The 14,721-nt window shown below is 45.4% G+C and overlaps 1 protein-coding gene across 6 annotated transcripts in view; it reads right to left on the bottom strand.

The window, feature by feature from the left end:
• The window catches only part of DCP1B (decapping mRNA 1B), a 199,571-nt gene that overhangs the window by 48,825 nt on the left and 136,025 nt on the right, over positions 1-14,721 (bottom strand). For all 6 annotated transcript variants that reach the window (XM_029599887.1, XM_029599888.1, XM_029599890.1 and 3 more), the window contains exon 5: positions 6,941-7,076. In XM_029599887.1, coding sequence (XP_029455747.1) covers positions 6,941-7,076 — 136 coding nt within the window. The remainder of the gene's footprint in view (positions 1-6,940; positions 7,077-14,721) is intronic.

Raw genomic sequence — 14,721 nt, 5'->3', positions numbered from 1 at the left:
CCTATGTGGGACCATATAAAAAGCTTTGCTGAAATCCAAGTAGATTACATCGAGCACTCTTCCTTGATCAAATTCTCTAGTCACCAAATCAAAAAAAATCAATCAGGTTTATTCGACAGGACCTTCCCTCTGTGAATTTATGGTACCTTGGGGTCAGCAACTCACCGGATTATAACTACATTAGTTTATCCTCACCTTAGAGGTGGGAAATCGGCCTGTAGTTTCCAGCCTCCTCTGCACTGCCACTCTTGTGTTACAGGACCAACACCACGCTTCTCCAGTCATCTGGCACCACTCCCAAATTCAGGGATCTACTGAACAGATCTTTCAGCGGAGCCACTAGCACATCTCTGAGTTTCCACAGTATCCTGGGATGTACCTCATCCGACCCCATGGCCTCATCCACTTTCCGTTTTCCTAGCTCTTCCCATACATTCTCTTCTTTAAATGGAATTTTGTCCACCCCATTTCCATCTACAGTCTTGTCAACCAGCAAAGGTCCTTCCTCCAGGGTCTTCTTTAGTGAACACTGAAGTATTTATTTAATACTAGCTGTACCCGGCCACGCGTTGCTGTGGCTCAGTCTGGTTAAATGGAAAAGAAAGAAAAGAGAAAGTACACGTTTCGAAATTGGTAAATTTCACAATGCTTGTGGGTATACAATATTTTTTGTTCCTCCATTGTCTGTGCAGATATAGAGATTGTCTGGTTTGCCGACTCTAGAACACGTAACATATAATTGTCCATGTGAGAAGCAATCCATTTCTAGATGTAAACCGCATAATTCTAGAAATGAAAAAGAATGAAAAAAGAAAAAACAAACTATACTCACTAAATGAACAGTATGGGAAACGACACAGCTAAATTCCAACGCAATGTCACACGAAATAATTAAATCAAAATGAAAATAAATTGAAATCTATGAAAATTCAATTTATCAATGCAATCGGAAACATTGAAATGGAATCGTAAAATATTTAGTCCAAGCCGTTAAGCCCGTTAAAACAGGCGAGATTTTTGTCCCCTCTCCTCCTACATCTTTGCTCTGCTCCGCTCCACCCCCCCTAGCACCACGAAGGGCCAGAGGTGGCGGCAGTGATAGGAGCTGCAGCGGTGGCCAAGGGGGATCTCGCGAGGCGTAATGGTCCTGCCATCCCAACTCCCTCCCTCCCCCCTTCCCCGGTGGCGGAGGGACAGGCTCAGACCCCTTTCACGCTATCCTTACAGGCCGCAACTCCTTTGCTCTCCCATTCCCCTTCCACTGTAACCTATAAGTGGAGAGCTGGGGGGGGGGTAGAGAATCTCTCTCTCTCTCTCGTGCATACACTCTCCCTCTGTCCCTCACACACGCACACCCAATCCCTCTCACACACATACACAATCCCTCACATAGTCTCCCTCTATCTCTGCACTCACACTCGCCTTCAGTGCACATTACTACACTTCTCTCTCACACAGTTAAAATGGGTGGGATTTTTGTCCCCTCCCCACCTAAGTCTTTGCTCTGCACTCGCAAGAGCTTGCAAAGTTCCCACGCCAGTTGTGTCTGGGAGAGAGAGGAAAACACTCCGTTCTCCCCCCCAATCGCAAAGGGCAGGCGGCAGGCACTGCAACAGATTTGGGACAAGTTGCCTATCTTACTTTGCTCTTTCTGGCAGACCTGTGCCTTTAAGAAATCCGATCGGGGGCTTGAGAGGGAGGAGGGAGCAGGGCTCTGGCTTTCACTTTCATCACGGTGCTTTGCTGGGAGTGGGGGTGGAGCGATGCCCATGTAAACTCTTCCCATGGAGGCTGAGACCCACGGGCGGGCTGACAGCACTGCCTTCCCCCTCCCCCCCCTGCAGTTGCGGGATATTTGCTTGGCTTCTCATCTGCGGGACTCAGGGGGCGGGGGAGGAGGGCGAGCTGTTCTCTGTTCAGCTCTTTGCGCTTTGGCTGCTGCAGGCTGCAGCTGCTTGTGATCTCCTCACAGCCGGTTTCTACTGCATTTGTTCTGCTCCGGCCGTCCCAACTCCCTCCCCCCCTTCCCCGGCGGTGGACGGACTGGCTCGGCGACTCTTCTACCCTTTCCTCCTCCTGTGTGTAACTGTCCGACAGTCCCTACTCCCTCCCCCCTTCCCCAGCGGGGGAGGAACGGGCTGAGCCGTTTCTCGGAGTGGCGACTCGTCTGCCCTTTCCTCCTCCCCTCTGCGACACCCAGCACATAGTGCGGAGCTCAATGGTCCGCACATGCGCGGTAGAGCTGCTCTCTACTGCGCATTTGCGGGCCGTGGGTCAGAGCCCATTTATATTGTAGATAGCGTGTGTTGCTTGTACGTCCAACAGATGGTGCTGTTTTTCCAAAAAAGCATGTTTTTACCTGTCACAGCTGTGACATCTATATATTATAGGTATATAAAATCACGCGTATTTGAATGCAACGTTGTGTCAAAATTTCAAAGCAATCGGTGAAGAACTTTTGGAGATTTAAGATTTTGAACAAACGAACATTTACATTTTTATTTATATAGAAGATTTCTACTATTTCTTAGACTCTCTCCACACATTGCTCCCTGTCACCTTTCAATTTCAAAATACCACTTCAGGCCTCCCTTCTTTTTCTGATATATCTGAAAAATGTTTTAACATCTCGTTTTACCTCTTTGGCAAACTTTTCTTCCACTTGATCTTTTGCTTTCCCAATTTCTTTCTTCTTCCTCAGTTTCACCAGGTATTCTTCCCTGTGTTCTTCTTTTGGGGATCCCTTATATTTCTTGATCGCTGTTCTTTTTGCCTGAATTTTTTCAGCCACCTCCTTTGAGAAACAAATCAGTTTCTTTTTCCTCTTACGTTTGTTTACTTTTCTAATATATAGATTTGTTGCCGTTGTAATAGCTCCTTTTAATTTGGCCCATTGTTGTTCCACCTCACCCATTATCTCTCAGTCTTCTAGTTCTTCCTCCAGGAACATCCCCATTTTGACAAAGTTTGTAGTTTTGAAATCCAAAACTTGGGTATTTGTGTGACTTCTCTGTATCTTATTTGTGATATCAAACCATACTGTCTGATGATCACTGGTGCTCAGATGGGCATCTACCTGGACATTAGAGACTTTATCCCCATTTGTGAGCACTAGATCAAGTATCACACCCTCTCTCATGGGTTCCATTACCATTTGTTTGAGGAGAGACCCTTCAAGGGCATCCACTATTTCTCCACTTCTTGCAAATTCTGCAGAAGGGATACTCCAATCCACATCTGGCAGATTAAAATCTCCAACAAGCAACAAGTCTCCCTTCTTTCTCACCTTTTGGATGACTTCAACCAGATCACTGTCCAGTTCTTCTGTTTGAGTCAGAGATCTGTAGACCACACCAATGTAAATGAAAGAACCATCCTCTTTTTTTTCTTCAGGACAGCCCATAATGCTTCTTCCCTACTCCACATCCCTTGCATTTCCAGCGCTTGGATATAGTTTTCGACATAAAGAGCTACTTCTCCTTCTTTTCTGTCCTCTCTGTCCTTCCTTCTTAAGTTATAGCCCAGGATGGCCTTATCCCAATCATGATACGCCATGATCCAGGTCTCTGTGAGCATTCAATAATTAAAACCACATAAAACTGTTTATAAATTTCCCAAAACACCATTGTATTTCAAAACGACACATCAAACATCTAATAATGAAAACTAATAAAGACAATCTCTGGCTCTCTATACCTGCGATTTTTTTGATTCTCAGTCATCCTGAGATTGTTGTGGATTGGGGGAAGGAGGTCACACAAACTTTATCCTCTCTCTTCCACACATGATCACACACACACACACTCTCTTTTTCTCTCTCACATAGGGTTGCCAGCTCCACATTTTCAGGACAGGTTGATCCAGTCCTGGCTTTATCCCATTGCATGCTGGGACTTATTCTGATTTACTTATTGTATTCCCTCAGAAAATCAAGACTTTAAATACCTGCGTGCAGGGGAATAAAACCAGGAGTGGATCAACCTATCCTGAAAATCTGGAGGAGCCAGTTGGCAACCCTATTTTCACTCTGGCTTCCCCCCCACACACACACATACCTTCTGGTCCCCAGTCTCCTCTCCCTCAGACCATCTAATTCCAAGCAGTCATGCTCCCTAACCCCCTCTCCCCCATCTAGCCCCTCCTAGTCCCTAGCAGTCTTGCTCCCCACCCCTCCTTCCCTCCCATACTTTCTCACTGTCACACGCTGCTCACTGAACTTTTTCTCAGCTCAATTCAAACATCAATACTGCAAGCCTAGAAGAAACAGCCACACACTACACTTAGTTATCCCTCCTACCACCTGCCTCTGGATCTGCATGGGTGCAGAAGATAGCTCCAATTCTGAAGAGATCCCGTCCCAATCTCATACTCCCTGCTGGCCTGCTTTTCACATGGGGTAGAAGGCGAGACCTGACTTCAGGGCTGAAGCAAGGTCCTGACTTCAGGGCAGTGCTAGCTTTTTTGCTGCCCTGTGCAAACAGTTACTATACTGCTCCCCCCCCCCCCCTTTTCATTCATTGTCTGTTCTGGGCCAACCTAAAAAAAAAAAATCCCGGCTCCCTTCAGTGATACAAACTTTGAAAACTGCTACCATGTGCCCTGCCTGTCCCCCGGGTATTAGGTGCCCAGCCTTGCACAATGCCCCCCACACCCTGCTCCACACACACAGTTAAGAGTTGTGCATTTTTAACAACATCTTACATGAAAAATATCTAAGTTCCATATTCCATATATGCACTGCTATGATGCTAACCAGAAATCCTATAAAAACACACTTGGCACCCATATGGTATTAGGCCTATTGTAATGTGTGTTGTGTGTGAGCCTGACCCTCCAAAAGCCCTAAAATACCAATACATTTCCTATTAGGAGAATACCTCATCTTAGTCACACATGCAGAACATAAATAGACCCTCACCAAATACAGAATAGAGCAACCATAAAATAGACATATAAACATGACAAAACCTGAACTGGAAATCACAAGAAGCCAGACTCTCTATGCAGTGGAACAATGAAAACCAGAACCATCACCATTCTTCAAACAGCAAACAATAAAATCAAGAAATAAAATAAACACATAATCATAACAGTTAAGACATGCTAATAATAATATTCCAAAAACAGATGAAAAATAAAATGTCTCAAACACCAATAAAATATTTCAAAACAGCAGGGACATTAAATAACACCCGAAAAATAAAACTGAAAAAGATTTTAAAAATTCATGTGCTCCATACCTGGGAACTTTTTATTTCTAGTGACTCTGAGATTGTCGTAGATTAGAGGAAGTGAGGTGCACCAACTTTCTCCTCTCTTTTTTATATTTACACATACATACTTATGCTTCCTCTCAGACAAACCACAGGCATCTCCAGCTCTTCTTTGGTTGGGATCTGCCAGCAGCCCTGGGCCCTCCCTCTTCATTTCAGCTGCTAGCAGGTTGGTATCCACCTGCAGCCCCATACTCTCTCACACACACAAACACACACACACATCCCAGACAAGCTCCCATTCACATCCACCCAAATGCCAGGCAGGATCCCATTCTCACACACACACCCCTGCCCATCCCAGGAAGGCTCCCATGCATGCATGCGCACCCACATACACATAGACACACGCATCCCAGGTAGGCTCCCATTTACACACATGCATGCATCCTAGGCAGCTTCCAAATCATACACACACACCCATCCAGGCAGCCTCCCATTCATACACATACAACCCCATCTTAGACAGCCTCCCATTCATTCACACACACATAACCCAAACAAGCTCCCATTCTTACCCACACATCCCAGGCAAGCTCCCATTCACACACACACACACACACATGCACTCAGGCAGCCTGCCATTCACTCACACACACACGAAGACCAGGCAGGTAGAATCCATGGGTCATTTTTCCTCTGCTGTTGCTGCCGCCAGTCTGAATATTTGTTGTCAGGGAGAGCAACCGATCTGCACCTCCTCCTGCATGCTGGCCCCGTGATAATTCAACACTCGCGATGCTAGCACTTCCTGTATTCTCATCTCATGCATCATAAGATGAGAATACAGGAATTGCTAGCACTGAGAATGTTGAATTAACGAGGGGCCAGCACTTGAGGAGGAGCTGCAGGAATGGCTTCTTCCATGGCAAGGGTGTTCTCATTCTTCCGTTTCTGGTGGGATGGGGGTCCACCAGCGGCCACATGAGCCTCCTGCTTCTTCCACCCCCGGTGGGATCGCGTCCACCAGCGGTAGCACGGGCCTCTCCTTGTTCCCAACAAACCCCTCCCCCAACGGGTGTGCTGCCATGTTCAATTGCACGGTTTGCACACCCAGTCATGCTGGGCCTGCCTGCCTTCTCCTTCTTGCTGTGCTGCTGCTTCAATAACCAGTGCTTGAACTGCCACTAGTCTGCTACCAGTCCTTGTGATTGGCCTACTGATGAGACTCCTAACCTGTTCTGTGTACTGCAAGCTTTATTTGTATTGGCTATTTCTGGGGTGCAGCCTACAGGCAGCCACAAGCTGCTGTTTCTATTGGCTGTACAGATGGGCAGCTGAAAAAAAAAAAAAAAGGGGCCAGGGCTGGAGATTCACTGAATCCCTTGAAGGCCCTGACCGCATGCCACTGAAATTTAGATGCTTTTACACCCACTTTTTGGATCATTAAAATGTTATCCTGGATCATGATCCCAAAACAATTCCCTCCTCTTCTTTGACAACCTCACCTCCTCAAATTAAAACAGATGGAATTCACCGGTTCCGATGATGTCAGCCACGATCAGCCCAATTTTAAATTTTAACCCCGACAAGATACTGTCTTTTGGAAAACTGATACACAGTAATAAAAGGCAGGGGGAGCAAAAGGAAGAGATACAATTTCTTTAAGTTATAGACTGCAAGGGCTTAGAAAAATGTGCAGTTGTGCTAGGCAGAATAAAGCTCACCTTAGTGTACTCATCTTTGGCCTTGGTTAACATCTGGAGAATATCTACTTCCTTGTAATCCCCAGAGTTGAGGTTCAGTGGAGAGGCCCCTGTTGCAGTCCCATGTTGTGCTCTGAGCTGCTCTTCATGAGTCAGGCTTAAAAGAATATAAGAACAAAATAGAGGAGAGCAGAAAATTCAATCAGATCATTTTTCTTAGAGGCCGGCTAATGGAGATGACCTGATCTGGGTATTTTTGCACAGGAATTGATTTAAGGACCTTGATCCTAGATCACTATCTTCAGGTCTTAATTTGTAGACAAAAAGGAAGTGGAACTGTGGACTGGGAAAGGGGAGGAGTAGGGAAAGGAGCTGGAGTGGGGGGAATGGGGCTAGCCAGGGTTAGATGTGACCTGTGTGAGCCGGGTCTTAAATCTCCCCTAAACACTCAAACATATATTCAAACATATCCAGTTGCAGCAGCAGAAGCAGTGGGGTAACAGATTTTCATCTCCTGTCTTTGACCTTGGCCATTCTTCCTCATGGCCTCCTCAATTCTGCCAGCAAACTGAACAAAAATAAAAGGCCATGTGGCTGCAGCTGTCTCAATGTAAACAGCTCCAACACACTCTGCTCTGCTTCTTCTTGGCCTGTAGGCCAGAAATAATCTGTACTTCCACCAGCTCTACTCTTTTTCTGCAGGGGAGCTGGAACCAGTTTTCACTCTCGGCTCTACTCTGCCTTCTGGAGTACTGGAAAAAGGTGGCAGAAGGTCATTTCTGGGTTGTTTGGTCAGAAATTAAGCCCTGGGTAACAGACACATAAAGAGGTTGAATTAGCACAAGTTTGAAACGTGTGAGCTCTAGTGCTAATCATCAAGGGCAGGGTTGAAGTCTTGAGGACTGGTATTGCTGTTCATAAGTTTCAAATGTGTGCAAATCCAATCTCTTTTGTACTTGTGCTTTGCTCTGCTTCAGAATTATCCCTTCCCCTCCTGTTCCTATGTAACAGGAGGGAAGGGGCTGGTTTAGGAAGCAGTGGCTGCTCTCTGCTCTGTCTAGTTCAGGCTAACCCCCTTCTCTCCTCTTCCCTGTAGGCTGCATGAAGGGGAGTGGATGGTGCAGAACGCTCCTGCTGTTCTGCCTCTTAAGTCTGAAAAGTAGTGTTGGAACTGAGTTCCAAGCTCTTCCCCCACAAATTAAGCCCTGTGTATCTTCTGTCAACTTGTTATGGGGGGAGGGGGGGGGGGGGGGGGGGGAGAAAACTAAGCTACTGGCTATACTGAAAAAAAAATCCAGAAGCACATTTCAAAACCTGAAGCTAAGAAAAGGGCATATTGCAATAGTCATCCTGAGACAAACACAAGCATTAAAAAAAAGTTTAAATCCAAAATGGTTCCATAATGGCTACAGGCTTATGGCAATGGCAATTTATTTAAGAACCTGATTTTCCCAAAAAATCAGAACAGTGTACAATAAAACAAATAAATCATAAAAATACAACTAAACTACAATACAATAAAGTATGAGATAAAAATATAAAACATAATTCAATATAAGAATAATAGGGTTAGACAAAGTAAAATTTGATCTCAATTAAAAGGAAAGTATTATTATAACCTAGTCGTTGAACACCGGAGACAATAACCAGGCCTTTACCAGTTTCTTAAATCTAAGATAATTATTTTCCATGTGTAAGTCTAAGGGGAAAGCATTGGGAAGTGCATTGCAATGTTATTTTGCATAAGCTTCATTTCAGTTCAAAATGTTTTATTAAACAGGGCAAAGAAAAAACTGAACATGACCTGGGGTGCAGGTTTCCTTATGCAACCTGAAGTAACAGCATATAGTAACAGACAGACAATTGTTTTAAATGTTTCGTACCCCTGTTACAACCTCCCCCCATCACCCCCCCCCCAAAAGTCCTTATGCATATGCAGTGCTATGCCCACAGTCAATCAAAAACTATTCACATAGGCTTGTAGGTCAGTCATTTAAAAGCAAACTCCTGGAGCGATGTGGAAATGCTTGAAGTTAGGAGTCCCAAGTCAACAAAAAGCGTCGTCTGTGTTGGGGTGAGACACGTGACACCATATTTTCCATCTGCATCATACGGTGTAAGTGATTACGCCATAACCCAAAAAGAGGGAGTGTCTTTCCCTTTCCAAAACAAGAGAATCACTTTTTTTCCCCACAGCACACGCTTTCTTTAAGAACAAACGAGGCCCGAAGCCCCGAATCAGCAGTGGGGTACTGCAGTCAAATAACAAAACTTTCGGAGAAAGGGGGACTTGAACATTTAAAAGATCACCAACATAGCCTACAATTCATCTCCAGAACTTCTTAACAAAGGGACCATTCCCAAAAAGAGTGGGATAGAGTACCAATTGCTGAGGATGTGAGCTTAGAATGATATGCAACTTGAGGGGACACAAAGGCTCTCCAAAGGAATGTGTACTGCATTTCCCTATAATACATATTGAGAGGTTGCTGAGTTATGTTTAAAACAGGCATAAAAAACAGATACGACAATCATACACGCCCCATTGTTGTTCCATCTCAACTAAGGTGGAACAAGTGTCTATCTTAACAAGCTTATGTAAACTCTTGTAGTAAGTGGACAAGGATATGGGATTTGACTTTTCAAACAGAAAAAGGGAGTCTAAAGAGTGAAAGACTGTGGGCTGCCTGGAGGTCACTGGTAGGGTATGGACATAGTGATGTATTTGTAAATATGCAAAGAGATGTACATCAGTCAACCCATATAAGCTTTTCAAACCTGGGAAAGTGAGGATTCTAACTTCATCATCCAACAAATGGCCCAGCTGGGTAATTCCCTGAGACACCAAAGTGCGAACGCTAGCGGATTGAGAGCCAGAGGTGAACTCAAGATTGTCTAGAATAGGGAGCAAATAGGAGCAAACCTTTGGCAACCCCATCTGCTTTGTTAAGTACATCCAAACCTTCCTTAAAGGTGAGATCAGTATATTGTGCGATAAAGAAAGTGGAAGTTGGGCAGAAGGCACCTGCAGGACATATCGTAGGTCTAGGGGGGGCCACCATTGTCTTTTCAGCCAAAATATTAAAGTGAAAGTCTCCCAAAAGCCATTCCTGAACAATATGTAGGTTGGCCGCTAAATTGTAATTGGCAAGGTCAGGGACTCCCAAACCTCCCGACCCCCATCTTGTTTTCAGCCAAACTAGGGGGATGCGTGACTTTTTGCCTCGCCATATAAAAAGGCATAAGGCTCTATCAAGACGTAAGAGGTCTTAATGTTTGACATGGAGTGGCAAGTTCTGCAAGACAAAGCCATTTGGGAAGAACAAACATTTTAAATAGGTTAATTCGGCCCCCTAGGGAAAGCGGCAAATCCTGCCATGCTTGCAGTTTGACATGAGTAAGCTTTAACAGACCAGGTATATTGAGACAATAGATTGTAGTGAGATCAGTAGAAAGACGGATGCCAAGATATCGGATAGAGTACCCAGCCCACTGCAAGGGAAAGGATTCCCCCCCAGCACTCTTTAAGGGCCTCTAGGAAGGCCAATGCCTCTGATTTATCCTGATTCAGGCACAATCCAGAAAAGACTCCAAAAGAATTAAAAAGTGCTATCAAAGAATTCAACGACTGTTTGGGGTCTGTAAGAAAGACTAATATATCTTCAGCAAAGGCTGCATATTTAAATAACTCTGATTGCTTCCCAGATTGCAACTGAATTCCCCTCACCTCCTTAGTCATCTGGATAGACAATAACAGTGGTTCGAGATTCAAGAGAAAGAGAAGAGGGGAGAGTGGGCAACCCTGTTGAGTACCTCTAGTGACACGAAAAGTGTCTGTTTGAGAACCATTTATCAAAATAGAGGCCTTTGGGTCCTGATAGATGACTTGAATCGCATTGTAAAAGGTGAAACAAATACCCCCAATTCTACCCTGTCGAATGCTTTTTCAGCATCAAAACCAACTACTAAGTAGGGATCTTCCATCCGACTACAGAGTGCCATAGCGGTCATCACCAGCCTAATGTTGGTAAAGGCGTATCACTTCCTTATAAAACCTACTTGGTCTGGTATGATAAGGTACGGTAAGATGTCTGCCAGGCGTTCCGCCAACATTTTGGCCAGTAATTTTTGGTCAAAGTTCAACAAGGAGATGGATCGATAAGAGGCAGGAAGGAGAGAATCTTTACCAAGTTTGAGATTGAGAGTTATGTGAGCGGTATTCACATGCTTGGGGTAGGTTCCAGCTTGAACCAGAGTGTTAAATACCTGCGAAAGGGCCACCCCCAAGAGGGTCAATTAGGCATTTATAGAATTCTGCACTATACCCATCTGGGCCTGGGGCCTTGAACCGTTTGGCCTGATGGATAGCCAGCTGAACTTTGTCCTCAGTAATCGGCCTGTTCAACCCCGAACACTGTTCGGGAGTAAGGCGAGGGAGATTAAGTTTAGCACAGAACCGGTCACATTGCTCCTGATCCCAACCTTCGCGAGTATAAAGATCTGAATAGTATTTCTGAAAACAGCTTAAAATTGAGGGAGTGTCATTAACAATCAGGCCCTTGGAGGAATGCAAAGCAGGAATATATCGAGGGCCACGAGAAGACTTTGTCAGATTAGTCATCAGTGTCCCAGGCTTGTTACCGAATTGGTATAATTTAAACTGATAATACAAGAGACTTTTTTTGGCTCTTTGACGGAGTAGCGAATTAATTGCTATTTGTAATGAGAGGTAGGATTCCTTACTGACACAAGTATTAGCGCGTACAAGAGTGTGTTCAGCTCGTTGAAGTTGATTACTCAGGAAGATCAAATGCTTATCGAGCATCTTCCTCCTGTGGGCCAGATATAAGATGATATCCCCTTGAAGAACAGACTTTGCAGGGTACCAGAACAGTACTGGGTCGCTCCTATGCTGAAAATTCAAATTTGAGTAATCCGCTCATTTTTTACGAGGTATTCCTGAAAGGGTACACAGGAAGTAAGGAAAACACCAAACAAAGGAGGTAGATGCTGAAGAAGACTTCGATAATTCAACCCATACCGGGGTGTGGTCAGAGATAAAAATATCATCTATTGCTGCGTCTGTAACTTTAGGAAAAAGGTGACTGCTTACCTTCTCGAACTGTAGCTAAGCCTGCAATGCAACGCTTCACCTTATGCCAGCTGTACATAATTTTGTATATATTTTAGAAATAGTTATTTCCCCTTTACCTTGCTCTTGTAATTCACCTTGCTTCTTCCTTATACCAATCTTGTTATACACTAAAGGGCGGATTTTAAAAGCCCTGCTCGCGTAAATCCGCCCGGATTTATGCGAGCAGGGCCTTGCGCGCCGGCGCGCCTATTTTCCATAGGCCTGCCGGCGCGCACAGAGCCCCGAGACTCGCGTAAGTCCCGGGGTTTTTTGTCGGGGGGTGTCGGGGGCGTGTCGCGGGGCGGGGCCAATTGACGCGGCGTTTTGGGGGCGGGACACGGCATTTCAGGGGCGGGCCCGGGGGCATGGTTTCGGCCCGGGGTGGTCCGGGGGCGTGGCTGCGCCCTCCGGAACCGTCCCCGGGTCACGTCTCGGCGCGCCAGCGGCCTGATGGCGCGCGTGGATTTACTTCTCCCTCCGGGAGGCGTAAATCCGTGGACAAAGGTAGGGGGGGGGGGTTTAGATAGGGCCGGGGAGGGTGGGTTAGGTAGAGGAAGGGAGGGGAAGGTGAGGGGAGGGCGAAAGAGAGTTCCCTCCGAGGCCGCTCTGATTTCGGAGCGGCCTCGGAGGGAATGGAGGCAGGCTGCGCGGCTTGGCGCGCGCCGGCTGCCCAAAATCGGCAGCCTTGCGCACGCCGATCCTGGATTTTAGAAGATACGCGCAGCTACGCGCATATCTACTAAAACCCAGCGTACTTTTGTTTGCGACTGGTGCGCCAACAAAAGTACGCGAACGCGCATTTTTTAAAAATCTACCCCTTAGTTACATGTAAATCTTGTTGCTGAAATTTGTTGCCGTTATACTGTAAACCGATCAGATGTTTCAAACGATGAGCGGTATATAAAAAAAACACAAATAAATAAATAAATAAGATATAATCTAGCCTGGAATACTTGGCATGGGCTCTGGATAAATGGGTAAAATCTTTGTCCAACGGTTGTAGTGTTCTCCAAGGGTCCACCAAGTGCAAAGTATGTTCCAGAAATGAGATCCATTTTCGGGACGCACCGTCCCTCTGATTGGAATGAGATTTATCCAACTGAGAGTCTCAAACCACATTAAAATCGCCTCCTATAACAATATCCTGATCCAGGTAGGTGAGGAGAGTCTGATAAATTTCCCTGAAAAAAGCCAAACTGTAGGTGTTAGGGGAGTAAAGTTTATAGAAGACAAGAGTAGAGTGATTTAAATTTACAACAAGGATGATATATCGGCCCTGGGGATATTTTATTTCAGCCTTAACGGTAATAGGCAAATGTTTGTGGGTCAGGATAGCCACCCCAGCAGATTTAGTGGAGGCGGACGCATAGTGTACCGAACCCACCCAGTTTTGATGCAGCTTTGCGTGTTCCAGATCACTGAGATGTGTTTCTTGTAAAAATACTAGGTCTGCCGATTTTATTTAAAGTAAGGAGGATATTGGACCTTTTAATGGGAGAATTAATGCCACAGACATTCCAAGAGAATATGCAGGTCCCTCGGATAGCCAACTACAGATACCTGAAAAAAACAGAATGAAGAAACTCGCCAAGATGTTGTAAGGGGGGGAACCCTCCCAGCAATAGGCTCCCCCCTTGGACTGAGTTGCAAGACATAGTACAACATGACTTCAAGTGTAGAAGAAACATAAGGACACAGCACACGCACAGCCAACAATCCACAATTCCCTTACACACTGCCCCCCCCCACCCCCCTCTTCCACCCCTGATCCCCAAAACCCCTGAATCAAGATCATTAAGGTGAGATCATGACTATATAAACGGATCCCACATTTCCGATACAACCCCAACTATGGATAGGAACATTTAGTGTGAAAAGGAGTGGAACACAGGTCTGCCAAACATAAATGTGCATTCCCATGGCTTAAAAAATTCCCACTAACAAGACAAAAGTTATATCGGGACAGTAGTCAGGAAGAAGGCTCTATGGCCCAAAAAAGGAAGGGGAAATTTGAACATAGCATCCCCAACAAAATGAAAGATGTCTTTGAGTTGCAGAGCAACTGAAGGAATGGCAGTAGCGGTCATGGGACACTGGGTAAACTCCTTGAAGAAAAGAAACCACTGATTCTGCCGAGAATCACTTGCCTCTGTCACCAGGAGTCCCTGGGGAGGCTACCAAGGGTGCATCTAAGGTATTAATGTATAGCTGGATCTCAGCCTCCTCCGTAAACCAGCGTGGGCCCCCAGACACCATCACATGGATCCGGGCAGGGTAAACCATTACTGCCCACACTTCCAGCACATGCAATATAGCACAAAAGAGAGAGAGATTACGGCACTGCATAGCAAGGAAGGCTGAAAAATCTTGAAAGACAAGGATCTTCCTATTATCGTAGGTGAGGGACTTCCCGGCTTGTATAGTTCAGGAATATAATAAAACTGGACCAATTTAGTTATGTGCAGATATTTATTTACAGTGCTTCAAAGATACAAGAATCAAGATAGTAGCTCACCTTGTGTCAGGGAAAACTAACAGGTAAATATCCTCCATCTAAGTGTATCTTAAGATAGAATGAGGAAGTTGTCAATACACTCCGACACAAGCACACTGAAAAATTATCGTAGGTGAGGGACTTCCCGGCTTGTATCGCCTGCAAAATTTAGTT

The sequence above is a fragment of the Rhinatrema bivittatum genome, chromosome 4 (assembly GCF_901001135.1).
Source record: "Rhinatrema bivittatum chromosome 4, aRhiBiv1.1, whole genome shotgun sequence".
NCBI lineage: Eukaryota > Metazoa > Chordata > Amphibia > Gymnophiona > Rhinatrematidae > Rhinatrema > Rhinatrema bivittatum.
This window is presented reverse-complemented; position numbering and strand designations above follow the sequence as displayed.